The following is a 26,962-nucleotide window of genomic DNA, read 5'->3' on the forward strand; positions in this document are numbered from 1 at the left end:
AATGGTATGCTCCACTATCCTGCAAAATGACTTACAGTTTTGGCCAGTGAAACTGTTTTGACACCAGAAAATCTTGTCATTACCAGTACTACTCGTGCATATTTGTGTCCCTCCCACAAACACACACTCTCATATAAATGCTAGTTTAAAAGGGTTGTCTCCAACTAAGTATACCCAGAGTAGACCTACTAAAATGAATGAAGCTAAGCATGTCATGCCCATTGGATGACTAAGTAAGTTGTGCTCAGTTAATCTACTCTGAGTAGCACTAACATTGGCTACAACATTAAGTATTTAAATAAAGCAATTATCTAAAAATTAAACCAAGTATACTGGCTTGCATATAGCAGTTGTAGCATTTTTTCTTTTACACATTAATTTTCAATGCTTTGTGTACTTTAAATCTTCTAGAAGTCTTTTATGTTTGAGCCTGGTAAGGCTATGTTTCCAGTTTATTCTCATCAGCAGTAAATGTTTAACAGATCACTGTAAGTAAGGGAAGGAGGCTGGCAAGATGAAGTAGGGGGGCATATACCATGTAACTTCATCCACCTAACAGAAAGCGATGATGTCAAGTCATGACGTGGGCTGGACTACAGAAACATAGGAACCTCCTCCCTTTCATAATAAAGTCCTGCCCCCACAATTTTGACAGAGCTATGGTTGGGCTGCATCCCGAGTGTGCCCAGATTTGCAACTTGTGCCAGATGCTTTTGCTGCTCATAGAAAAAGCCAGCCTCCTCTGCATGCCTTACAGTGCTTGAGAAAAAAGAATTACGTTTTTGAAATATTATCTAAATACAGAAAACCACAGCTGATGTTTAGTAACTCCTGCTATCCCCAACCATATCCTTTCTTCAGACAGAGTTAAAAGAGGGATTTCTGACCTGTGTAGTCTGGTCACCCTCAAGTCCTGAAGACTCATTGCTTTCTTCATTCACTGTATTGCCTAGAAGACACAATGCAAGAGATTCATGACTGCAACATCACTTACAATGTAAAAGTTTGCAAATTGCTTCCCCACCAAAACCCAGCCCAAATCAAGACATCTAACACTGAAATTAACAGGCAGTAAAATGTTCAAGAAACAGCTGAAAAAATGAGACGTGTTCCATGTGCTTCAGCAAACTTCTTATTCCGCAAAATGTTTCTCATAAATAGTTTCCTCATCACAAACTACTTCCCTCTCTTCTTATTGGAAACATTTTCAAAATTGGTTATAAAATACAAACTTGTTTATAAAAACATAGGTATTGTTCAACAAAAGGGCACATCATGTCACACTGCATTTCAGTAGAGAGCTGTCGTGTTTGCAAATTTTAACATCAAAGATATTTTGCATTATAATGAAGATACTTCTGATGCACTGAGAAATTCACTGAAAAGGAGAGATCAAGCATTTTGAAATTTTCTGCTCTACTATGTTGAACCACGTTTACGTAATTATTAGTAGAGGTAGCATAGTTGTGGCCGACTGAGACCTCTGAATGGGTTCCTATTTCCTTCCTACTGTGAAATCTCATTTGTACTGTTTCGTTTGTGATCTTGCTATGCTGCCAAACTAGATATCCTTCACAACAACTTCTAAAATTAGGATTCACACAAAGCTAGAAGAGACACCACAACGATAACCAGTGTCAGGGAACTGACATCTAAAGCGCCGGAGGCGCAAAGGCTCACTGAGGGTGAGAGAGCAGTAGCAGCGGAAGAGGGAACCAGTAGAGGGCGAGCAAGAACTCCAAGGGAAAGTGAGTCGGAGGGATGGCTCAGAGACGCTTCAAGCGAAACCAGTGGGGAGGTCTCAGGACCTCCTATAGGGACACCCACACCTCGACGGAAACTGTCACGCCGAGAGGCCAGACGACGTGTTTCCGTTAAGGAGCTTTTATGTTGGAAACGTTTCCGAAAGCAGCCACTTTCGGATTCTACTAGTGATTGACGCAGCCATGCTGGAGGGGCTCCGTCACAGGCAGAGGTTTGAAAGCCTGATCAAACTCTGAGGGACTTGCATTTTACGCACAAGCAGCTCATCGTCCCATCACAGCAATCCGAAAGTCTCCGAAAGCCAGCTTGTGCAGGGAGAAGCATCATGAGCAATCCAGCCGGAACCGGGGAAGCAGGAGCAGCTGGAGGAGGTCCAAGCCTGGAAGAAAGGTACAGGGCGTTGGAGATCCAGTTGGCGCTGCAAACGGCGAGGCTTGAGGAGAGGAGGGCTCAGGATGCAGAAAAGGGAAAGGAGAAAACCACCCCGCTCGCCAGAAAGGTGCCAGGATTGGTGCAGAAATTCGGGGGGGATCCCAGGAACTATCATGCCTTTAGAACAGAGATGCAATACGCTCTAAACTTGCAGTTTGATGACTTCCCCGATGAGGAATCGCGAGTGGCGTATGTGATTGGCCATCTCGAATCCGGGGCGAAAGATTGGGTTAGACCCCTGATGGCAGCGAATAATGAGATCTTAAAGGACACGAGGAAGTTTTTTCGTGCCATGGACCTGATGTTTTCCAGCGATATTGAGCAGGGGGTGGTGCGAAGGCAGTTAATGGCTTGCCAGCAAGGAAGCAGATCTGTCCGTGAGTACTGGACTGAATTTACCATGTTGATTCACAAATTGGGGTGGGACCTATCGGCGGAGCCCATCCAAATGCTTTTCGAAGAGGGGCTTTCTTCAACCGTCAAAGATGAGCTTTCCCGGGGCCCCAGGGCGGAGTCTATGGACCAGTTAACCAAATCTGCGCTGGCCATAGGAGCGCGCCAGGAGGCGAGGGCTATGGAAAAGCGGGAAGGGAAAGGAGACCGTTGGAGGGAGTTCCGCATTCCAGACATTCCAGAGCCACCTTTCCCGCCGGCAGAGCCGATGGAAGTTGGAACAGCGCGGGCGCGCGCAGTTTCAAATCCCAGTGAAGGGCGGAAAAAGGAGGGAAGGAGCGCCAAGAGATGTTATCTCTGCCAACAGCCAGGGCACTTTGCCAGAGTTTGCCCACAAAGAAAGGAATGGCAAGGGATGGCAGGAGCTGTTGGGGGAAAGGAAGAGGAAGGCAAGGAGCAAGTAAAAGCCAACGCCTGGCTGCCACCGTTGGGGCACAGCAGCCAGGCCAAAGAGCAATGAAGGTGCCCATGCCAGAACCCCCCAGACCCGCTTTAGTGATAGAGGTGTTACTAGAACTGCCAAACGGACACCCACTAAAGGTCAAGGCACTTTTGGATTCAGGCAGCTCCTGTAATTTCATGAGTAAGGAGTTTGCAGCTGAGCACCAGATACAGACTATCCCTTTAAGTAACCCCTTGCAGGTGACTACGATTGACGGCAGAGAGCTGTTGGGGGGAGAAGTTAGCCAACAGACTGTCCCGATGATAATGAGAGTGGCAAGGCACACCGAACAGATAGCGTTTAATGTGGCCATCCTGGGAGGAGCGCCCATCATTTTGGGGATGAGCTGGCTGGCGCTACACGATCCGCTAGTGGGCTGGCATCAGAGGGTGGTCTCCTTTGGGTCAGCGCATTGCCTAGAACACTGCAAGGAGGGGAAGGTTTCGGGAGGAGACAGAGTCACCCTAGCGGGGATGGAAGTGATGGACAAAGGGAAGGTGCCCCCGCAATACGCAGATCTGAGCAACGTATTCAGCGAAAGGGAAGCAGACAAACTGCCACCGCATAGACCCTTTGACTGTCAAATCAACCTACTCCCAGGGGCCCAACTCCCAGTAGGCAAGCTGTACGCCATGTCAGACAGGGAGATGCAGGAGCTGAGGGAGTTCATTGACAAAAACTTGAAGCGAGGTTTCATCAGAGAGTCCCGAGCGGTGGGGGGCAGCCCAGTGTTCTTCGTGGACAAAAAGAACATAGACAAACCGAGACTGGTGTGTGACTTCAGGGCCCTCAATGCAGTGTCGGAGCCCCTGGCTTTCCCTATGCCCCGAATTGATGACATTTTGACCAGAGTAAGGAAGGGAAAGATTTTTACAAAACTGGACCTGCGGGGGGCGTACAATCTGATACGCATAAGGAAGGGAGATGAATGGAAGACCACCATGTTTACCCTGTTGGGAGCCTTTGAATACCTCGTTATGCCCTTCGGTCTACAAGGGGGCTCCGCGTGTTTTCAAGCTTTTATAAACCACGTTCTGGGACCTTTGCTCTACAAGAATTGTGTGGCCTTTTTAGACGACGTGTTGGTGTATTCGGAAAATGAGGAACAGCATGTGAGGGACGTTCGAGAAGTGTTGGGCAGGCTGCAAGCCAACCAGCTGTGGGTGAAACTGGAGAAGTGCCAGTTTCATACCAAGGAGGTGGAATTCCTGGGGTACCGCTTGTCAGACAAGGGATTGGCCATGGATCCAGGCAAGGTCCAAGCGGTACTGGAATGGAAGACACCGAAGACCAAGAAGGACGTGCAAAGATTCTTGGGATTTGGGAACTTTTATCGGAAGTTCATCAAGAACTTTGCCCACTTGACGGCGCCCATCACCGACTGTCTCAGCAGCAAGAAGAAATTTGTTTGGACGGCAGAGGCGGATCGAGCCTTTGAAGAACTGAAAAGGGCTTTCGCCTCGGAAGAACAACTTCTGCATGTGGATTTACGAAAACCCATGAGAGTGGAAACAGATGCATCCGACCGGGCGGTAGGGGCGGTCCTTCTTCAACCGGGGAGGAGTGCGTCGGAGTGGAGACCGTGTGCCTTCTTCTCGCGGAAGCTGAATAAGTCCGAGAGGAATTACACGGTGTATGACAGGGAACTACTTGCCATTCACGAAGCATTCCGGAGGTGGAGACATTTATTAATTGGGGCACAACACAAGGTGCAAGTGTGCACCGACCACAAAAATTTAGAGTATTGGAGAACAGCTCGAGTGCTCAACCAACGACAAGTGAGATGGGCACAGGAATTCTCCAAATTTAACTTTGAGATTTGTTATGTGCCAGGCCCAGAAAACGTCAGGGCGGACGCGCTCTCACGCAAACCAGAATATTGGGAAGGGGAGGGGGTGATCGAAGAGAGACATGTCATCCCGGAGGACCGCTGGGTGTGTGGGGCGGCGATGGTGGGGCAACGAGAACTGGTGGAGGAAACGGAAAATGATGAATATGCCCAGGATAAGCTCAGAGGTCTCAGGGGGGAGGGCGAGAGCCCCGGAGGTTTTGAGGAAAGAAATGGGGCATTGTATTACAAAGGGGCATTGTATATACCCGAAGGTGAATTGAGGGGGAGAGTACTCAAGCAGTTGCATGATAGCCCCACGGCGGGACATTTTGGGCAACACAAGACCATGTGGTTGGTTACCAGGGAATTTTGGTGGCCTAAGGTGAGGGAAGATGTAAGGGAGTATGTAAGAGGGTGTGACCAATGTCAGCGAGCCAAAGGGGAAAGAAGGGCGCCGGCAGGGTTATTAGAACCTTTACCCACACCAGAACGGCCTTGGGAAGCGATATCAATAGATTTTATGACGGATCTGCCAAGGTCCAAGGGGAAAACAGCCATCATGGTAGTAGTAGACCTGTTAACTAAGATGTGCCACTTTGTAGCATGCTCACATGCAGTCACAGCGGAAGAAACGGCGAAGTTGTTTGTGGAACATATCTTTAGGTTGCACGGGGCTCCCTCGAGGGTGATCTCAGATCGAGGCAAACAATTTACTTCCAGGTTCTGGAGGAAGCTCATGAGCTTGTTACACGTGGAAGTCAATTTTTCAACTGCCCGGCACCCTGAAACCAACGGGCAGGCGGAAAGGGCAAATGGCATTCTTCAACAATATCTTAGGTGTTATGTCAATGACAGAGAGAACGATTGGGTCGAAAAGTTGGCGTTGGCAGAATTTGCCTACAATAATGCGGAGAATGTGTCCACAGGGATGAGTCCCTTTTTGGCTAATTACGGGTGTCACCCCAGGGCATTTCCAGGGGAAGGAGGGGAGAGATGGAGCGTCCCAGCGGCTGAACATTTTGTAGAAGAGATGGAAGCCATCCATCAGCAGCTCCAGCTCAACTTAGAAAGGGCTAAGGCACAATATAAGAAGCAGGCAGACAAGAACAGAAGGGAAGGTGAAACCATAAGGGTGGGGGATCAAGTGTGGTTGTCAACCCAAGGGTTGCCATTCAAAGGGGGTTGTAAGAAACTGAGGCCCAGAAGATTGGGACCCTTTGAGGTGATTCAGCAGGTCAACCCGGTAGCTTTCAAACTCCGATTACCCAATCACATGAAATTGCACCCAGTGTTCCACAGGTCGTTACTGTCACCATACAGGGGAGGAGGTGAAGGGGAGCACGTCAGGGGACCAGCCTTGGAAGAGAGGGAACGCCGCAACCATGTAGCGGAAATCCTCGATTCCAGGTGGAAGGGAAATCAGGTGGAGTATTTAGTGGCGTGGGAAGGGGAACCGGAGTCAGAAAACACCTGGGTAAGTGCGCAGGAAGTCAATGACGAGGTTTTAACAGAAACGTTCCATCAAAGGTTCCCGAGGAAACCTCAGCCGATAGCAAGGTTTAGGAGGGAGTATTTCGGCACCACCGATGAGGAAGAGGAAATGGAAGGGTTCGCGGAGTCGGAGTTGGAAGAGGGAGTGGACTCTGATGACGAAGAGTACCTAGAGAGTAGGAACAGCAACAAGTGGAAGGAAGTGTTCGCGACGTCGGAAGATGAGGGAGGTTCTTTCAAGGGTTTTACCTCCTCACCGCCAGTAGGAGAGGAGACGGGAGGGGGTGAAGGGGGCCCTGGAGGGGAGGTGGATGTCAGGGAACTGACATCTAAAGCGCCGGAGGCGCAAAGGCTCACTGAGGGTGAGAGAGCAGTAGCAGCGGAAGAGGGAACCAGTAGAGGGCGAGCAAGAACTCCAAGGGAAAGTGAGTCGGAGGGATGGCTCAGAGACGCTTCAAGCGAAACCAGTGGGGAGGTCTCAGGACCTCCTATAGGGACACCCACACCTCGACGGAAACTGTCACGCCGAGAGGCCAGACGACGTGTTTCCGTTAAGGAGCTTTTATGTTGGAAACGTTTCCGAAAGCAGCCACTTTCGGATTCTACTAGTGATTGACGCAGCCATGCTGGAGGGGCTCCGTCACAGGCAGAGGTTTGAAAGCCTGATCAAACTCTGAGGGACTTGCATTTTACGCACAAGCAGCTCATCGTCCCATCACAACCAGCAACTGTTTTTGAATGCAGTTATCGTTACTTTCAACCTTCTCATGCTGCCTGAAAAAAACGTAGGGTTGAATGCTTGTTAATACAGAAGTCACACCTCTTGGGACACTGAAAACACAAAGCCCAAGCTCATCGTGATGATGGCTTTACCTGTTGTACATATACTTGAGGACACACAATGTGGTTAGGATGACACCATCCTTGTAGCTTCAAGTGGAACAGAGGGCTAGCACACAGTCTATCTTTGATTCTGACAAAAGCTGCTTTTGGTGTGATAAAAGCAAGCCAGATGAACATCTGCAGGAGACTGTACTAAACAGGGTGTTCTGAAAAACTGTGTCACCATGAGCCTCCTGAAGGGCAACAGAAACATTTGTTTTCCTGACAAGAGCAGCGAATGCAGGCTATTCTATTGGCCACTTCTTTGGAAGCAAGGCTAGCCAATTAAAGGAAAGGAGTAGGTGCAAAGACATAAAAGCCCACCAGAGGCAGCCACAGGGAAACCAAAAGCTCAAAAATGTCGCAACTATTTGTCTAATGACCGCCCCCCTGACCCAAAGTGACATCTCATGATTAGAGATAACCACCCACCCAGAGTCTTCTCCAGACTTGGAGCTGTATTGTTATGTGTACATGGCAAATTTAGCAAAATATTAAAATTCAGATATGCATGAAGCTTAACAGAGTCAGAATGCTTAGTACCAGCAGGTTCAGGCCTATTTTCTCTCCTTCCTCGCTTGCCCTAAGTTATCATGTTGTTCTGCAACGTATGCTTGGGAGAGCACTCCAGGCTTTATGTGGAAAACAGGCAAGTCTCATAAAATAACACAAAAATACTACATTATCAAGCTGTTTCAAAATCTAGCCATTTGCTCTGTGCAATCCACACACAAGGTTATTTTGACCTCAAAACTCCCAAGGAACTCTACATCTAGAGATCTACCCAACAGTCTCTCCCCTAACTGAAGACAAAAGTCTGGAGCCCAGCAGAATCAAACTAGGGCATGTTTCTCATTAGGATTCTATGTTTCAGTAGGTGAGAAGAGAACAGACACATTGGTCCAAAGCGTTCCATTAAAAAGTACAAATGACATTTTTGCTAATGGACCCATATCCTCAAATGGATCAAAGCAAAACAAAAATAAAATAACATTGATCTTCCAGTTCCATTCCAAAAGCCCTGAAAGTCCCATCTACTGATATAGTGCTATGAGTTAAGAACAGATGGAAGTGAAGGTAAAAGCATTTTAAATATTTCAGATTGTGGTGGCAACCAATCTAAGTATATTTTTAAAGCTGAGTTTGCACCTGGCACCACTGACAAAAAAAATTGAACATGTGGAACAGGCAGCATGATGGCAGCCCAAGGCAGTCCAACAGTTGTGCATATACAAAGAATGTGAAGTTAAGGCCCTGGGCAAGAAGAGGAGACACTCGAGTCAAAAACATTTGTGTTCCAAATCTGAGAGTCAAAAGATACTGCTCCTCATGCAAAAGTGTTCATTTGCAAAGAACAATTTTGGAGGGCAGCTTGTCATGTAAAACAAAAGTTTTTTATTTTTAGCCTGATGAAAGCTAAGCTTAGAAAGATGCCAGACTCCTCCTGCACACACATAAAAGAGAGAGAGAACCTGAACTGTCAATTTACACATGCTTTCTGATATTTGCCAAGTTATTATTCTACAGTACTGGGCAACCTTAATTTCATTACTGAATCCTGTAAAACATAAGAGCCCCAAGTCCAAACAAATTGCAGCTACAAAGACCCAGGGGCTTGAGGAAAAACTGTCAAGTGCAGGCTCCTTTCATGCCCTTCAAACCCATGTGCTGAGTCGCGACAGCCCAGTTACATAGTTGTTTCCTGCGGGGGAAGCACCTGCAGGGCTGTGCTTTCTTCTGGTATGAAAGCACCTGTTTTGCATCAGTTATAAGACTCACTCCGGGCCGTTAGAGAGCAGGGGAGCTTGTGTATGCTTCCATCCCTAATGGGAAGTGGGGAGGAACTGGGGTGCAAGTGGGCTTGTGTGTGTGTAAAGCGGGGCATTGAAAAGCGCTGCACCCAGCACTTCCCATTTCCTATCAGTCCCTTTCACCTCCTTCCTTCCTATCTCTCTCCCCTCTTTCCTTCCTTGCCTGGCAACTTTCAATACTACAACCTTGCTCTCTTTAACCAACTCCTGCTCTTGCAGGTGCTTGTGGGCAGCTGCTGCTGATAGCTGAAAGGCAACAGCGTGGCCGGGAGACAGACTGAGGCCCACCTGAAAGCCATTCCCAGCCCACAGCTTGATAATTCATACGGGTTTCTGCAACTCCAGTTGTAAAGACTTCTGAGCACCTAGAAGAAGTAGGTTTTCTGAAGCAGTGGTTCCCAAACTTTTTCGAGCCACTGCCCCCTTAGTTCCATAATCTCATAATTGCAGTTTGCACAATCCACTAAAGAAGACAGTAACACAGTAAAATTCAAAACATAAATGATTGATTGCACATTTAGTTTAATTCAACAAAATTGATAAACTTGATCCAGTGATACCAGCTTTACAAAACTTGATAGTGATTTGCACCTGCCTACCTCTTAGCGCCTCCCCTAGGTAATCCCACTGCCCCCCATGGTGCCCATTTTGGAAACCCACTGTCTAGCAATACATAAACAAATTGAGAAAAGTGTATCTTTCTCAGATCTTTTTATGCTATTGCATAGGCATCAATTATTTTGCCATAAGACTTCAAACCAATATATTCTGATCTACATATCTAGCCTTTCAAGTTCTGGTTGAGCTTAAAAAGAAGTGTTAAAACCTCCATTCTGCCGCAGAGAATACTTAGCAGCACCCTTTTTTGGAAATAAACAAGGTTTTCATTCTGCCATCTGAATTTGGTTTAGCAACATTAAGGTTGGGCAACATTAAGGGACTACTTCACTTCTCAGAAGTTCCATATTATTATTATTTTAATTTTGCTTTCATGTACATGTTGAATTATGCTGCAGCTGCCTCGCTACTGACCACTTCTGTCCTGAAAAACTGTAGCAGAGGACTGTGAAGGTCTTGATTAAAAAGCAAAATGTTAATGTGAGACAGGACAAACCGGGTGCAGCTGCTCCATTTCACTGAACAAGCACCTCTTCTCCATTCAGCTGTGAAGAATGGCACCGACTGTAAATTGTTCTCTACTGATAGGTTCCACAGGAAACGCAAAACTACACTACTTTCAACTTTTCAAAGCCATTGATATTTTAAAAGAGGGTCCTCAATATACAGGGGATCGGGTGTGTGTGTGTGTGTGCTATGCTTTGTTGGTCTTCAGCCTTCAGTTTTGATCTTAAAATTTCCCCCTCTGCATGCAAAGCCACATCCACACAGAGAGCAACAGTTTGTGATAATTTGCCAGATGTGTTAGACAGGCAGAATCATTCTAATTTCAAGCAGAAAATACCCTTCACCGGTTTAAGTCAAGAGACAGACTAGATGCACACCACAAGATTTGTCTTTCCCGAAACGCAACAGGCGAAACCCCCAACTTTAAATAATTTAACCATATGTAATCCTGCTGCTATAGTGCAACTTAATCGTAAGTCATCACTGGATTATCCTTAAAAGAGAAGATACCCACACCCACTGTAATCATCTGATACGTTTCCCAACCTTGGGCCTCCAGCTGTTTTTGAACTACAATTCCCATCATCCCTGACCACTGGTCTTGTTAGCTAGGGATGATGGGAGTTGTAGTCCAAAAACAGCTGGAGGCCCAAGGTTGGGAAACACTGGATTAGATCCACCTTTTCTGGACATTTGTGCAGGTGGAACTGTGGCATTTGTGATCATGTACACATTTGTGATCACATAAACAGAACCATTTCAAGGGCAGGAAGGGATAAGTCAAAAGGGGCCCTATTTTGCTTGGACTGGCAAAAGGGAGGGGCTGTAGCTTGGTGGTGGAGTATCTGCTTTGCATGCATAAGATCCCATGTTCAATTCCCTGCATCTTCAGGTAGGGCTGGGCGATATCCTTTTCTACTGCTGCCAGTCAGCTAGATTGTCCAATGGCCTGCATATAAAGCAGCTTCCTATATTCTTATACTGGTCCATCGTTGAACTGTGGACATACATTCTATGCTGGTAAATTTATCTGGTTTCTGACATTTCACTGACAATCTTCACTGAACACACTGCATTTTTTATGCTTGCTGATATCACAAGACTCCAGCGATACTTGTAGTTTTTGTTCAGGGCACATTTGGGAAAGGCAGAGGAAGCCCAGGTCAGGACAACACAAGCTTTGCTGTGGATCTGTGAAAGCTGTGAGGCTATCCAGAATATGTTTACATTACTAGTGAGGGTGGAGCGGAAAAAACAGAAGGAAATCTACTGCAGGGTTCAAGATTATTGTTACATAGTTGAGAGCAAGATAGTTCCTCACTATATCATTGTTTTTTATTGTTGATGTTTAAGTGTGTTTTTAATATTTTGTTCCGAGCCGCCCAGATTGGCTGGGGCAATCCAGTCAGATCGGCAGCTTATAAATAATAAAATTATTAATATTCTCATCAATAACCATTATACTGGGGGGGGGTTCCTTCCCCGCTGCCCTAAAACTCCCCCCAACCCCCAATAACAAATGAGATCAGCATTCTGTCTACCTCTTCACTTATGAAATACTTATTCAATGATCCATTAGAGTGTTCTTAATCTGCAGCAGTGGATTGTTCAAGGTCACCTACCTTTTGCTTTACGGAGGAGAAAATCCTGCCCCTATACCAGATCACAATCTCAATTTTGTGCATTCCAGAAATACTTAGCAGAGAGAGAGGGTGTCATGCACAGCATTACCAAGACCCATTGGGGTGGAGTGGTAGAAGGAGACAAACATTAACAAACCAATGTTAAAGTATTGCTTTTTTTCCTACTATGGGCCTTTTTTTGGTGGTGGGGGGTTTCCCCACATTGCTTATCTACTTCAGCCTCCCTTTATCATCACTTCTTTAGCTCTTAATCATGCTCAGCAACAATGCCAGTCCCCTTGGCTGTGATTCAAAGAGCTACATTGGGTGTGCCCGAGGGCTCAGATGAGACCAGTATAATTTTGCAGGAATTTTTTTCTCGTTGAAGAGCTGACCGCCATGCTATATCAGAAATGGCTTTTTAGAATAGCACTTGAGTTTCAGAAGTGGTTTGCCCCATGGCGTGGGGTGAGGCACTGTCTCAGAAAATGCCCAAAGACCCCCTGGAGATACAGAACTGGGTATGCCCTGCTTTGGACCCCAGGCATTATGTACGGAAAGGAACAGATTATTAACCCATTCTTTCCAGGGTTCTGTAATTTCAAAGAGGTCAAAAATAAAGTAAAACCCCTAAGAATTTTAGGTTAACTTTGAGGTTTGCAAGTACTTACTTTTGGGTTCTATCCTAGTTTTACCCCTGCACACTGATCCAGTAGAGGCTTACAGCACTGAAACTGGGAGAGAGGTGGGTTTTGGCAATTCACCTTCCAAATCTGCACTAGAGGGCTGGGGGGCATTCTAAATAGCTTGGGAATTGATGCAGGAGGACAAATGGCTGAAAATCATCCCTGTTCCAGTTGCACCAACAGAAGCCTCTACTGAACTAGAGAGCTTCCATCAACAGAAGGACCTTTTGTATACAGCTTACCATTAGAAATGTTGGCTGGGGCTGGTAGATGTTGTAGTCCAACAACATCTGGAAGGCACAGCATTGGCTAGAGACTAAGAATCATGCTTGATCTCATGGAACTATCTTGACAAATATCAGCAAAGAAAAATGAATCATCTGGCTGTCAGATGTGTCAGCAAGTAAAAACACAAACCAGAATTGGGAAGCAAATGTGGCTTGTTTGCTATGATCTTGAAAGCCAACCAGAATTTGGAATGGTGCGTTTTCCATTCAGGTGGCATTCAGGCTTCTACACTCAAAGGGAGTGGGATATGGAAAGAGATGGGAGATGTTTTTATGTTGCATTTTATGTTGTGAACTGCCCTGAGATCTGCAGATAAAGGGTGGTAGACTAAAATAAAATAAAATAAAATAAAAAAATATTCAGCTCACACCCGGCAGATCCAGCTAACTGACCACAGTTCAATAATGTTTCTTATTTGAGATATACACCAAAACATTGAGAAATTCTTAACAAAGCCCTTTAGACTTTCAGTTGACACAGTCAGCAGAGATGCAAGGTCATGTCACATAAGGTCTTAGCATGTAGGTCATATGCATGATGAAGCAAGAACAGAGCTTTGGACTTGCATGCCCTTTCTCTACACATACAGAGCTTACAATGGGAACAAAAATCCATGAAGCTCAGTGCTTACAAACCTGGACATCACACATGCAATCCACCCTACCACTGTTGTGTGAGTTGGCCTACCTGTGCAGGAATTTCCACTTGTGGCTCCCACTTCACATGCTATTCATTCTATTTGGTGAATGAAGACATGCAACCTTAGCATTTCTCCTGGGTGTAACTGCACTTCTTATGCACTAGAACCACATGTGAAACCAGCACTTAAAATAGTTAAGTATAAATATAAACCGACAAATGGCTGAAATCCATAAACAGCCCAAGGACTTGTGCTCACCCAGTGGCTTTTTAATTTTTACTTCCCGAGTGGCAGATCCCCATCAACAGTCATAAACTGCCTTTGCAGCGCTGAGAACCCACTGTTCAAAAATAAATAAATTAAAAGTCCAAAGTGCCCTTGCATATGAGCCTGGGTGGTATTCCTTTGGATCCTGGCCTAAATAAACACAAGATGTCAATGATACATGTACACGGCTCATGGAAACAGTACACATCAGTTCTGACGTCTTCACAAGGCCATTGCTCCATTTCTTTTTCACCAAGCCTTGAACTCTTTTCTGAGTACTTACCAGAACTAAAAAAAAAAAAAACTTACTGAAAGCCATTTTGGGTGGAGAAACGAGGTTTGTATGTATGTGTGGTTATTTCAACTGATATTACCAGTCTCTTCATTTCATGGACTGATATGAAGCTTTAAACAAAGCAAAAGCAAACCAACTTCAGAGGAACTAGTAAATGGCAGACATGCCAACATCTAATACAGAAGTCACCAACCTTTTTGGACCATTGGGCATATTTCAAATCTTAAGAGTGCTGTGGGTTCTAGTCACAAAATGGCCACTATGGCATATCACAAAGTTAGACAGCCCAGTCATGGTGAAGCTTTTCACATAATTGTATTTCCATGCTAGAAAACGATGGACCTGTTGAATGTCTGCCTACCATACAGCTGTTGAAGACACACGAAATGCCAACCCTAAACCAAAGCCTAAGCTGCTCCATTAAACACAAACAGCAATCTAGGAAAGGTTTATATGCTTGTGTCAGGGAACTGCCATCAGTGCCAGAGGGAGAGAGCAAGCTCCAGAGGGATTCCAGAGTGCGTCCCGGGATGGGGAGTGGCAGCCCATCTTCTGGGGAAGAGAATCAGCGTAGCACCAGTGGAGAAGGGGGGCAAATGGGGGAATTGGCGAGGCGGTCCCTTGACTCCTTGCTGGGGACCAGCGGGAAGAGTAAGGGTCCTCTGCTGCCTACGCCCTCCTTGCGCAGAAGGCTTCCGCGCAGGGAGAGTAGGAGGGGACTAGGCGTCAAAGAGCTTCTTTGCTGGAAGAAGTTTAAGAAACGCCCACTGACGGATTCTGCCAGCGATTGAGACAGCCACGGGTGAGTGGCTGTCCGGACAGAAAAGGTTCACTCAGGCAACCCAGCCAGGTGTTGGCACCGGCTTACGCACGAGAACCATTACAGCTTGCTTCCTCGGGAACTAGATAACCACCAACCAATTCCAAAGGCCAAATATTATAGAAGGGAGGGTCTCTCCCCCCCCCCCCACAAAATCTACATCCAACACTCTTCTTTTGCTGAACCTGATGTCTTAAAAGAGTTGGCAGTAAAGTGCTGCAGTCAGATTAATGCTGTGATCACAAGCCAAATCCATAGAACATCATGTGATAAACCGAAAAACAATCTAGAATCCTAGATGAAAGTGCTCAGCCTTCAGTCAGATGCACTATATACTGATCTTTCCAACCTTATGATTGTATTCATGATTTGAGGGAACAGTAAATAAAATCCTCAATATGGGAAGTATTCCTGATACACTATATCTATAAGAGTAATGAGGTAGGCCAGAAGTCATTTGCTAGCACATAGTCAATAAACAAAGGATCTTTCTTTTTCGAGTTTTCCCACAAAGTGGTTTTCAACATCAACTTCAGCATTCTTGGATCCTTCCCAATATATACTTGCCCTTCACAAATCCTGAAGCAGTCTACGGCCAGTAGTCTTTCACTCTGCTAAAAAACTGAACTGTACAGGTCAAACACCAACACTGCTCAAGCCTGAACAAGAACAAACTAGTGACTTGGGACTGCAGATGGTTAGAACCCAATTCTGTACCTGACAATGCAGTATTTGGCCAAGGTCATAACTCTTGAAGTTACTGTACACTAGCAAAGCAATGCTTACAATGCTAATCCAGGAAGTTTTCAACATTGCTAGTTGCTGCTAGACAGGGATCCAAAACCAGGTGTCTGTGTAGATTGCAGTGACCCCAATGGCTTGAACTTATAGACCTCAGTGCTCTTATTATTAACCTGTGTGAAACCAAAGCTCAGTTGCTATTTAGCAGTGGGGGGAAAGACTGAACTGTCAGAATAGCTTTAAGTTTTGGTGACTTTCAAACAGAAGGTGAGTGCGACCCTCTTAAAATAAAATTCAAGGAAATTGGCCAACGTATAGAGACCTATTAACAGAGGCGGGTAAAGGGTTAAAGTTGAAAGAATATGAGGAAGACCTTTTTACAAAGTTGGCTGCATCATAGACAACTAAATGAACAGTTTAAGGAAGACAATAAGAAAGGTTTCAGTTACACAGTTTCAAACTTTCAAAAGAAGTAATTGAGAATGATACGAAATTACTTTTAAAAATGTATAATCTGCGGCTATATGGGGAAACATTGGATGAAATGGTAAAGTCAGCACAAATAAAATGGGCACAGCATGTAGGTCACAATATACAACTTGAAGACTGGGAAAAGATGTGGAAGGTGAATTTAAAATTTACAGATTGTATTTTACTGAAAGAGAATTATATGAAAATGATGTATAGATGGTATATTACACCAGAGAAAGTGGCTAAAATGTATTAAAAGGGATAAAAACCTTCTTGGACATGTAAAGAAAAAGATGGTACATTTTATCATATGTGGTGGGAATGCAAAAAGGTTAGAAATTATTGGGAAATGATATTTAATGAATTGAAAAAAAGTTTAAAAAAACCAGAAGCATTCTTCCTAGGATTTTTTGAACAAGATATAAAAAAGGAAAATTGGAAATTACTTATGTACGCAACAACAGCGGCAAGAATTACATTAGCACAAGCTTGGGAGACAGAAGAAATACCAATGAAAGAACAATGGCAAGGGAAACTTATGGAATATGCAGAACTGGCAAAACTAACTGATAACTACATGAAAAAGACAACAAAGACTTTAAAAGAGAATGGGTACCATTTACAATATATATGAAGAGACAATATAATGAACTGGAATCATTGGCAGGGTCTGAGTAAATAATCACAATTGTATATAATAAAAAAATAAGATTATATGTATTGGGGAAATTTTGGGGAAACAATATGCAGGGTGAACAATATGGAAATAAAACAAAATGGGAGTATGAGGGAAGTCCAGGGGAGGGGGGAGGAAAATATGGAAAACTGTTAGAGAAATATTGTTAAGAGGATGTATATACAGAAAAACCAATAAATATTTAAAATAAATAAAAAAAATATAATTCATCTCCTCCTGGTAGTGCTTGTTTCATGAGGGCATTTGGAGTGTCAGGCTGAATTTGAAAAATGGAAGGTTCTAGTTCAATATTGGTGAATCCTACATGATTTTATTGCATTATCACAGTAGCACTTTCATAACAGAAAGTTGAGTAATCATTTTTCCAATTACAGTAGTAGGTGTGTCTTCATATTCTATGCCTCAAGACTCTGAAACAGAGAACAAAAAAACCCCTCATCTTATTTTGAAAAACATTAATTAATACAAAGCTGTCTATTTCTTTAAGCATGCCATGTTTCTTTAACCATACCATGCACAAGCAGCATACTGGTGCAGCAGCTTAAGCTCTCCTCCTTTGATCATCCCTAACTTAAATAACAAAACAAACCACAGAGCAGTTGGCTGAGTGTTAGATCTAAACCAGCACCCATAGTTGGCTTCTCCCAAACAAACCATGATCAGTAAGCCAAGATCAGAGTTAAGCCAGAACTGAGGCATTTGCAGCACAGTTGAAATGCCAATTCTCCATCTAAATCAACTACAGCACGATTATCAACAGATTTCAAATAGTCAACTTTTGACCAGGGCCCACAGATTTTGGGTGTCCTTGGTAGGCAACTCAAATGCATAGTCATCAGGACTATTATCTGGTGTCCTGCTGAACTCCAGAGCCTCTGAAGCTCCTGCCCAATTCCAATCTTAGAAGAACTCTTCAGAGGGCAAGACAGCCTGAGCCTCCTGAACTTGAAACTAAGAAGAGGCCACTTCTTTGTTTTTCTCTCCTGTCTCCATCAGTCCCTCTTTGTGGCTGTCGTGGCAGCTATCACTTTCTTCCTCTTCTCACCCACCAACCAGAAGCAAGCTTCTTCCTCGCCTCTGAAACTTCTGAATTCTAGGAAGCACTCAGTGCTTGGCCTGCCTCTGCTGTCCATCCTGGACTAAACATGTACAGTGCAAGGTTGCACTGCTGCCAGGCAGCAGCAGCTCTCCACCAAGAGCTCTCCTTAGCACAGATGTGCAGAGAAACAGGGAGAAGGAGGCGTGCATACTTAGCAATGATTGGTGCTGAGAAGGGAAGGACTGCTCAGTGTACATCCAGCTAAGTAAGTGGATGTCGACTTGTCACATTTTCCAGAGTGGGTAAGGTGTTTTTGCCAGGACTATGTGCAACAAGTAATTAGTTGACTCCTGTCTTTTTGCATGCATGCATGCACGTGCATACACACACGCTTGCTTATCCCAAGCCACAATGTGTCAAAACAGGAAGGGGCACTTTGCTCAAAGGGCCCCAACCTCAAAGCCTCAGATAATTTGGAGTCCTATTACTAAGTTTTGCATTAGCCCATCAAAACACACTTTAAGCACCTGTAACTGTGTTTGTTGGACCAAAGAGTGGTGCAGGTTTACAAGCACAACTGGATTTATGTACCATCAGCAACTTAAAAACCTTTGTGTTCTCGACAACCAGAATAGGAACACTTTGCAAATGACTACAACAACATTATCAACCAAATGTGCCAGATGTTCTTTCATAAAGGCTACACCCACTGTATTTACAGAATTGTAAACTATATGATAAGCTGGACCCATGGACGAAACAGCCAGGGGACAGGCAATTGTGCTTCTGAATGGCGATGCCAACATTCAGATATGGTAATATACAAAGTCCAGAGAAAGCTGTACTTAGCATATTCTACTCTTAAGAAACACACCTGCTTATACTACAAAGCATTATGAAGGTCCATTGTTTGGTAACCTAATTCTGTTAATCTGCATAGGAGATGTTGATTGAGCTCATTCAACCAAAACTCAACTGTACTCTTAAGTTAGCCAACTCTCTCTGTTTCTTTTATAGTATTAATAAAGCATGAAGCTGATAGTTACTCATGTTGTTGCATTCAGTTATTTTCCTCTTGTAAAAATATGCAAATTCACTCCTTTGTGTTTTGGGGCTCTCGTGTGACCCTTCAGACTGTACAAATCAGCTCTAGGGGTTTTGGTCCCATTATTTCAAATTTGCTCTCTGGATGAAAACATTCCATTTATGCTTTATATTAAACTTCAGACATACAGATTCTTAAAAAACAAAAACAAAAACCATAGTAGGAGAAAGAGCTAGCTTGGCAATTAATGCTGTATTCAATTTACTTGAGAAGTGCATGAAGCAAGATGCCACCTAATGATGCAAAAGCAATACTGCACTTTGTTTTTGTGTAAAACCAGAACCCAAGAGGATTAGTTTGACTCCACACTGAATGAAGGGGTAGCAATTATCTCCTTATGCGACTAGAAATCAGTGACACTGGAGAGGGTTGTTTTTCAGGTCTCCCTCATCTTCCTTGCCCAGTGAACTCAAACTACAGTAATCAGACGCATGGAGCTTTTAACCCTGTTATTCACAGAACAGGCAAGAGCAAGATAGGCAAAGAAACTCGCACTTCAAAATATAGCTGTTATTATAAAGAAGTGACAATCGGTAGACAAAAAGTCCCAATCGACTTTTGCATAGAGCAGTTGATTAAGGTGGGATGCTTATTAAAAATCTCTTCCCCCCCAGCAATTTTGCAACAAATGCATACTGAGCAGAAACCTGTTGAACAGCATTTGAAATGCTACAAGGAATGAATGCAAGGTTGCTAGAAAGACAAATCAATAAGAATTACCAATAAATAAAACAGTATACACCAGAGGCAACCAACATGATGCCCTCCAATTGTTGTGGACTACAATTCCCATCAACCTCAATCAACTTGGCCAATGCTCAGGGATGGTGGGAGTCGTAGTTTTCAACACCTAGCAGGCGATACCCCCTTGGCTACCGCTTGTTTACATAATTCCTACCACTTAGAAAGCCACAACCATCTCTAAAAGCCATTCTAACCCCATATGTTCTATACTGCTTACCAAGACTTTGAGGACAACATACTTGATCCGAGTTTATTACATCTTTACACAGCGATCCTTTAAGCCCAGCTAGCAGTGCTTATAGTGGACTTAGGCCATGGTCTTAAGGCATATGATACTGTAACCTTGCGAAATCTAATCCAAGTCTTGATGTGATCATCAGCAGGGAACCCTCTGTGTTGTTGCCTTGAGTGCCATAAGGAAATAAAGGCAGAATATCAATCAATCAATAACCAGAATTCTTCTCAACTAGAGTTTGCTAACTAACTTCAAATCCTGGTAAGCGGGAAACACTGATGAACACCAGTGCAATCATTAAGCCTGGGTATTTTATTATTATTTGTTATTATCATTTTTAAGATTTCCTAACGACTCTTCATCATAAAGTTCCAGGGCTGGTTACAACAACAAAACATACAACTATAAAAACAAATAAAACCATTACAATGATAACACACATGAAACCGTTCCAAATGGAAAAGGGCAGCCAGGGCAGAGCCATTGCAAATATTTCATACACAAAACAGCAGCAGTTACCTATGTGGGGCAGCTGTTATTATGTTGAGAGTACGAACAGGGAGACCCAGGTTCAAATTCCTTCTTAGTCCCAAAGCTCAATGGGTGACCTTGGTCCAGCCTCAGCCTTACCTTCCTCACCTGCACACAGGGTTGTTTTGCAAATAAAGTCTAAGTTGGGAGCAAATTTATGTATGCTGCTCTGAGTACTTTGCAGGAAGGACAGAATGATTATTATTACTAATTATTAATATTGTTGTTATTTATTCATTTTTGAATCACCACCTACATGAGCATCAAGGTGATTTAGAAACATATAATAAAAGCAGCTAAAAGTAATAATAATGAAGCTTGTTGATGCCAGGAGGGCACATCTCTCCTGAATATACATATGATCTTAATATGGTGCCAATTATATAGCATAGGAAAAGTTTTATGGAACTATGGCAAGCAATTTTAGAAGAAGGAACACAATGATAATACACTTGTATAGAATAGTGGTTATTCCTTCTTGCACTAGTCATCCAAGGAAACAGCATTTTTACACACAGTTGCTTCATATTAACATGACACTAATGCCAGGAAACTTAATGGAGGCTCTCTACCACAGCCTTCAACTCTCACCTAAGAAAGGGCTGAAGAGGGTCCTTCTTCACTGCCATGCATTTTGGGTGAGATGGCCAGGAGAATGCACTTCCAACTTCCATAAAAGCATTTTTAAAATTCTTAGTTTAAAAAGCTGCCATGGCAAACCATGACAGGAATGCAGGCATTCTGCTGGCCCCCTCACTCAAAATGCCTGGCTCTAAAAAAGGACCCTCTCAGCCCTTTCTCTAAGCAAAGTAAGACAGTGAGGAGGAAGTAAAGGCAGTGGCAGAAGATCTTTGCCTCACCGAATGTACAATAATGAGGTTGGGGGGAAAGTCCCCAGGACAGGGGCAGTGCCTCTGTACCCACCACCTGAGACAACTGTCTCAATCTGTTTCATTATTGGGCCAGGCCAAGCCACCAACATGGACAATTTCAGTTGTGACTCTCTCTCTTTTGGTATTTTGTGTTTTTAATTCTTACTTGTAAACCACCCAGAGGACTTTTGTCATTAGGTGGCATATAGATATTGGAAACAAAGACGACCCCTGATTCTTCCAGATTATATGAAATTAAATATTATATTTGGGACATCTCAGGAAAACAAAAGGAGAGAAAGATGGGCTCAAGTCAATCTTGTTTGAAGCTTCATTGAATCAGAAAACCCAGTACATTCAAAATACTATTACAAACGTTCAGCAAGCAAAGTTGAACGCAGGCAACCAATGAAGAACAGCAAGCGTTTCATGCACTTAATTTCATTTAACTATATGGGAAGCAATACTGTTTTCCTCCTTTCTCAGCAAACTAATAGATCTGAAAAGTTTCTTCTCCAAGACCATAAACTATTCTGCACACCACCCAGCAGGGTACACATGAGCATATACCCTTGAGCACACATGCTCTGGTACTAAGCAACTCCTACTGAAAAACAACATGCAGCAAGAAATATTACTACTTAATTCCCCCAGGCAAATGATTGGAATAAATTCCACTCGCGCACTCTCAAGAACAAAAAATCCACAGAGAATTTGGGGCATGCATGACGCAGCGCACAAACCCTCATGGGAAAGAATTCTTAGAACTTCTTAAGTTACTAGCTGACAAGTCTCACATCTAGGATATTTATGAAGAAGGTTGTCATTCCCCCAGAGAGATAATGTAATGCACAAACTAAGAGGCAGAAACAACAGAGGAGCTGTTATCCACCCAGGAATGGAAAGACTCACTATCCTGTATCGGTTCCCAATTGCTCCCGATTCTCCTGTGTCCATGACTCAGTTGTCATTCAGGGCTATTGATTAGTCATTTCTATGTCACAAAATCTTTATCGAACCCGGTGTACATTTCCCCATGCACACTATATTTAGGCCTCAAAATAGGATCAAGTAAGCTGAGGGACGCCACAGAAAGACAATAGTCTCATCACAGTAATCCCCCTATGCAAACAGAGGCTCTGCAAAAATCTTATGTCACTCTATTTCTCTTAAGGAGTCAACATTACTGGGATTACACATCCTCCCCCTGACCAGCTGCCCTCCAGGTGTTTTGGACTCCAATTCCCATCACCACCAGCCAAAATGGCCAATGGTTGAAGATGATGAGAGCTGAAGACCAAAAGATCTGGAAGGCACCAAGCTGAAGGAGGCTGCTAACATAACTAGGTCACTCACTGAATGCTGCCTCAGAATAAAGGTCACACCCACTCCATACATTTAAAGCACAAGATTTTCCCTGAAGAATCTTTAAAACTCTAGTTTACCCCTCCCAGAGCTATGATACCCAATACTCTTCGCAAACTACATTTCCCAGAATTCTTTGGGGAAAGCCATGTGCTTTAAATACCACAGCAAACTGTATATTAATGCTGGTTCTAAATGTGTTTGGATGAATATTAACTATTGTTTTTTAGCTAGTTTGTTCGCATTTTATAATGGTATTTTTAAATGTTGTAAGCCACTTTGAATCCCAGCTTGGGAGAAAGGTGAAATAGAAAAAGGAAATAAATGCATTCCATGGTGTAGGTGCCATCAAAGACACCTTAAAAAGTGAATATTTTAAAACCAGCGATTGTACCTTACCCTTAAAAACATTTAATTTTTAAAACTGATATAACCACAGGAAATAGACCTACGACTAAGCTCTTTGTTACTTGTGAGCAGGGAGGGTGGTGCCAAAAATGATGCAAAGGGCCTAAGAGAAATAATGGCAAGGCAGAAACAACATCTATGCTAAGTCTTACAGTTTATATTTTCAGTTCATACATGACCACTCGGGGGGGGGGGGCATGGTTCAAGATTAACTTCTTTGAAATTTCTTAGTGAACTGAATGTACTTTAAATATAAAATGGTAACAACCTGTGAAATACCCAGAAAATTTTGTTCAAAATATATGCTTTTTTTAATAAACTCTTAGAATCACTTACCGAGAAAAACAAATCCATCTGCTTCTTTTTCTGTCACCAATACCTTCTTGGTATCTTGGTTTTTTCGGAAGAAGTTGAACATCTTTTTGAAATACAAGTCTAGAAACAAAAAGGTGAGAAATGGGTCAAGTGATGCTAAAAAAAACTTACACAATTCTGGCATCATCAAAATAAACATTATAAAATGCTCTTAACATCAAGTTCTAAGATTAGAGACTTGAACTGGGGGAGGATCCTGCAGGAGCAAACAGAGAACACCAGAGAGATACAAGTCAGTTGTTCATTATTGCTCAGTTCAAGAAATATGAGTTTATGTACACCCAAGCAGCGGTGGCTTGACTAACTCAAGCACTGGAAAAAGTTAGTCAAGATAATATTATATTTTCCACCATAAAAATATTTTAATCAGCACACTATCTGATTATGTGAAGAGCATTTTTACTGCCAAGCAAAATAATTATGTGTATTACAGAGAAATCAATACTGTGTGATTCCCCAGAGTCAGGAACAGCAGGGCATAACTGACTTTCCATGCTAAACCTAAGGTTGTCTGTGGGGTGGGGTATGGAAGCAAGCAGCAGCAACAACAGCAATGACTGCACTCTTTTCTTTTTGTGTTATGCCACCCACCCCATGGCAGGCATTTTGTGGCTGGGGCCTACAGCACCCTCTCGAAAAAGATTGGCAACCCCTGATTTAACAGGATGACATATTCTAAACTAAGTTAAGTCATGAAATGACCTGTTTTAATTATTTGTTTAAAATCTATCCCACATTATTATAATTATTAAAATTTCAGTACTGCCCTTCATCCAAGGACGTGAGGATGTTTTACAATATAAAGACACAAAAATAGCATAGTAAGAAACAAAACAATACAGTGGTACCTCGGGTTAAGTACTTAATTCGTTCTGAGGTCCGTTCTTAACCTGAAACTGTTCTTAACCTGAAGCACCACTTTAGCTAATGGGGCCTCCCGCTGCTGCCGCACCACTGAAGCACGATTTCTGTTCTCATCCTGAGGCAAAGTTCTTAACCAGAGGTATTATTTCTGGGTTAGCGGAGTCTGTAACCTGAAGCGTATGTAACCCAAAGTACTACTGTAGTTCTTTTATAAGTAAGGGGATCCTTAACCTAATAGCTTTCATTCCATGTAACAGTAAGTACGCCTCCTATCACTGCAAGGATTTCTACTTGCACAATGGAGCTTCCCCATCCCCTTCATCCCCGTGTGCCACCAAAATCTGTTCAGTGGGTTCTCACAACCCTCCAGAGCAGATTTTGAGGGGGTGCACGGGCAGAGCGCATGGGGAAAGTCTTGTTGCACAAACACAAATCCTTGAGCTGATGGAATGAGGGAGTTGGAAATTGCCCCATGACCTTTCACTTCCTATCAGTTTCCAATCTGTTGTGCAGATATGTCTTTCTCTCTTCCTAAATCCTGCAGTACTTGCATTTTCACTTTCAGCAGCTCCAAGCATTGACTTCCTTCCAAATGCTTGACTATGAAGTACTCTTCTTGAACTGCAAAGATGTCCTTCCTTTATACACTAGGCTAAAAGGGAGGAAAACACAGAGTTACTAAAGCTCACATGTTAGTATCAGGATTTCAAAACTTCATCTGCAATCACAAAATTTAGATTATATTTAAGAATGAAAGAAAGAGTTCACACTTTCATTTTGATAAACCAGGCCACTAGACTTCTGCATTAAAGCACACTAAAAGTCCTACCAAAACTCATAAACTGCAATATTTAGATCACAAAGCTTTTTGTTATAGGTCTAGGTGTGTTCCAATGCCCAATGGAAATACTCTGGCTTCTGCCCTTTTAAAATAACGCTGAAAATTATTAACAGTTTACATGTCTGTCCTGGGCCCGTTGTTGTTCAACATCTTGAATGAAGGTATGGGGGGGATGCTCAGTCTTGATTGGTTTTTTCCAATGGGTCTACCCTGAGTAGGGGTAATATTGGATACAACTCATACACACATATACAGTAATACTGAACCTAACTTGTAGGGCTCTTTTAAGGAATAGTGGACTTATGCACATGAAGGTCTTTGAATCCTGAAGGCTGCTTACTGAAACCAACAATTCCTCTAACTTTTGTAGAAGCGTCTTCCTTATCTAGTTAGCAAAGGTTCCTTCAACACTGCACAAAGGGATACAGGTATCTTTGCCTTTGGCAAATAAAAATTGCTTGTAGCCAATCAGCACTGAAGGTTTACAAGAATTGGTTCTTTCTATGGCAAATACAAATGTCTTAGGTAATGGGCATTTTGAGGGCAAATAATTTTTCAAGAAGTAGTTTCTTCAGGTGAACAGTTCATTTACAGGGGCTAACCAGATGCAATAATGTATGACCACCTCCGACACATGATTAAACCTGGCCAGTCCCATAACTCACAGTGATCTACTCACATAAACAATGTAATGTTTCAAGACAGAGCACACAGTTGTCTCCAAAACCTACTTCTGCTGCCCCCCCCCAAGATACATGTTTCTTGGGATGCAACGTTTTAGTTGATTTGCAGATTACAGTATATTAACTAATTATAATTAACAAGCAGCAGCTTTGGAAAACAACCAAAGTTTTTTTTATATACAAGAACTTACAAAAACCACAGATAGCATGTGCCATCTTACAATGAGCATATCCACCCTTGCCTGCTGTGATAAATGAATAAATAATCTAGAAACAGAGAGACTCCATTTCCTGCTTGTTTTGACATATTTGAATTTAACGAATTAATCAATCACCTAAGCAGCAAACTACTAATCAACTAAGTTTCTCTGAATGGGATGCCAACCCTTGTTTTCTTCTTGACACCCCTCTATTCTATGGGTCACCAGTTCAGACGTTAATTTATACACAGAAGACCAGACAGGTAGGCTGTCAAAATTCAACGTCATCCCGTGACTCTACGCCACTATCTATGGGTAGGACGACCCACCAGCCCCATCTCAAGGAGGACCCAGAAGAGCTCTGCCCCATAAGGTGGGAAAAGCAGTAAAGCAAATTTGTTGGCGCGGGTAGCTCCGCCCACCAGACGTGAGCAGCTGACGTAGCAGCTCCACAACACCCCTCCCCAACTGGCGACGCGCATGCGCGTGTTCCAAATCCGCACGCACATTCTGAATGTTAACGGATATAACCGTCGAAGCGCAAAAAAAACAACACCGCCGGCGTTATTCGACGACTGCCCCCGCGCGCTACAAACGAAACGAAGGACGAAATAACCCTCGGCCTCGACTTTCCTGTTTTCGCCACGAGCGAGGCCTCTCTGACAGCCGACCCTACCTGCCTGCCTTGAATACGCACCTCCGGCAGCCTTTTCTCCACAACAACCTCCGGTTCCGGGTTCACGAGGGACACCTCCCGGCGAATGAACTGAAGTAACCTCGTCGGCTGAGGAAAATCAGTCTAAGTTAGCTCGCGTGCGCATGCGCAAATACTCCCTAACGCGCGCTCCGCTACACGGAAATGACGTAGTGGCCGCCTGCGTGTAGAACGTTCTGCGAGCGCATTGGAAGGTTTACACTGGGACCGTCGAACTCTGCGCGCTT

General features: G+C 43.5%; 1 protein-coding gene and 1 long non-coding RNA gene across 3 annotated transcripts in view; both read right to left on the reverse strand.

Annotated features, from left to right (window-relative positions):
• The window catches only part of UMAD1 (UBAP1-MVB12-associated (UMA) domain containing 1), a 40,652-nt gene extending 17,163 nt beyond the window's left edge, over nt 1–23,489 (reverse strand). For both annotated transcript variants that reach the window (XR_014161925.1, XM_081882878.1), the window contains exons 1-2: nt 23,394–23,489; nt 888–949 (exon numbers count right to left, since the gene is read on the reverse strand). Coding sequence is in view for 1 of the 2 variants with exons in the window: in XM_081882878.1 (XP_081739004.1) it covers nt 888–949; nt 23,394–23,475 (144 nt within the window). In the remaining variant the exon portion in view is untranslated. The remainder of the gene's footprint in view (nt 1–887; nt 950–23,393) is intronic.
• Nucleotides 23,490–24,835: 1,346 nt separating this feature from the next.
• On the reverse strand, nt 24,836–26,862 carry LOC309353542. The gene is made up of 2 exons (XR_014161926.1): nt 26,718–26,862; nt 24,836–24,948 (listed from the first exon to the last, which is right to left on the reverse strand). It is a non-coding gene; the product is annotated as an uncharacterized lncRNA (long non-coding RNA).
• Nucleotides 26,863–26,962: the final 100 nt, after the last annotated feature.

This window comes from Podarcis melisellensis, assembly GCF_964234715.1.
Source record: "Podarcis melisellensis genome assembly, chromosome: 12".
Taxonomy (NCBI): Eukaryota; Metazoa; Chordata; class Lepidosauria; order Squamata; family Lacertidae; genus Podarcis; species Podarcis melisellensis.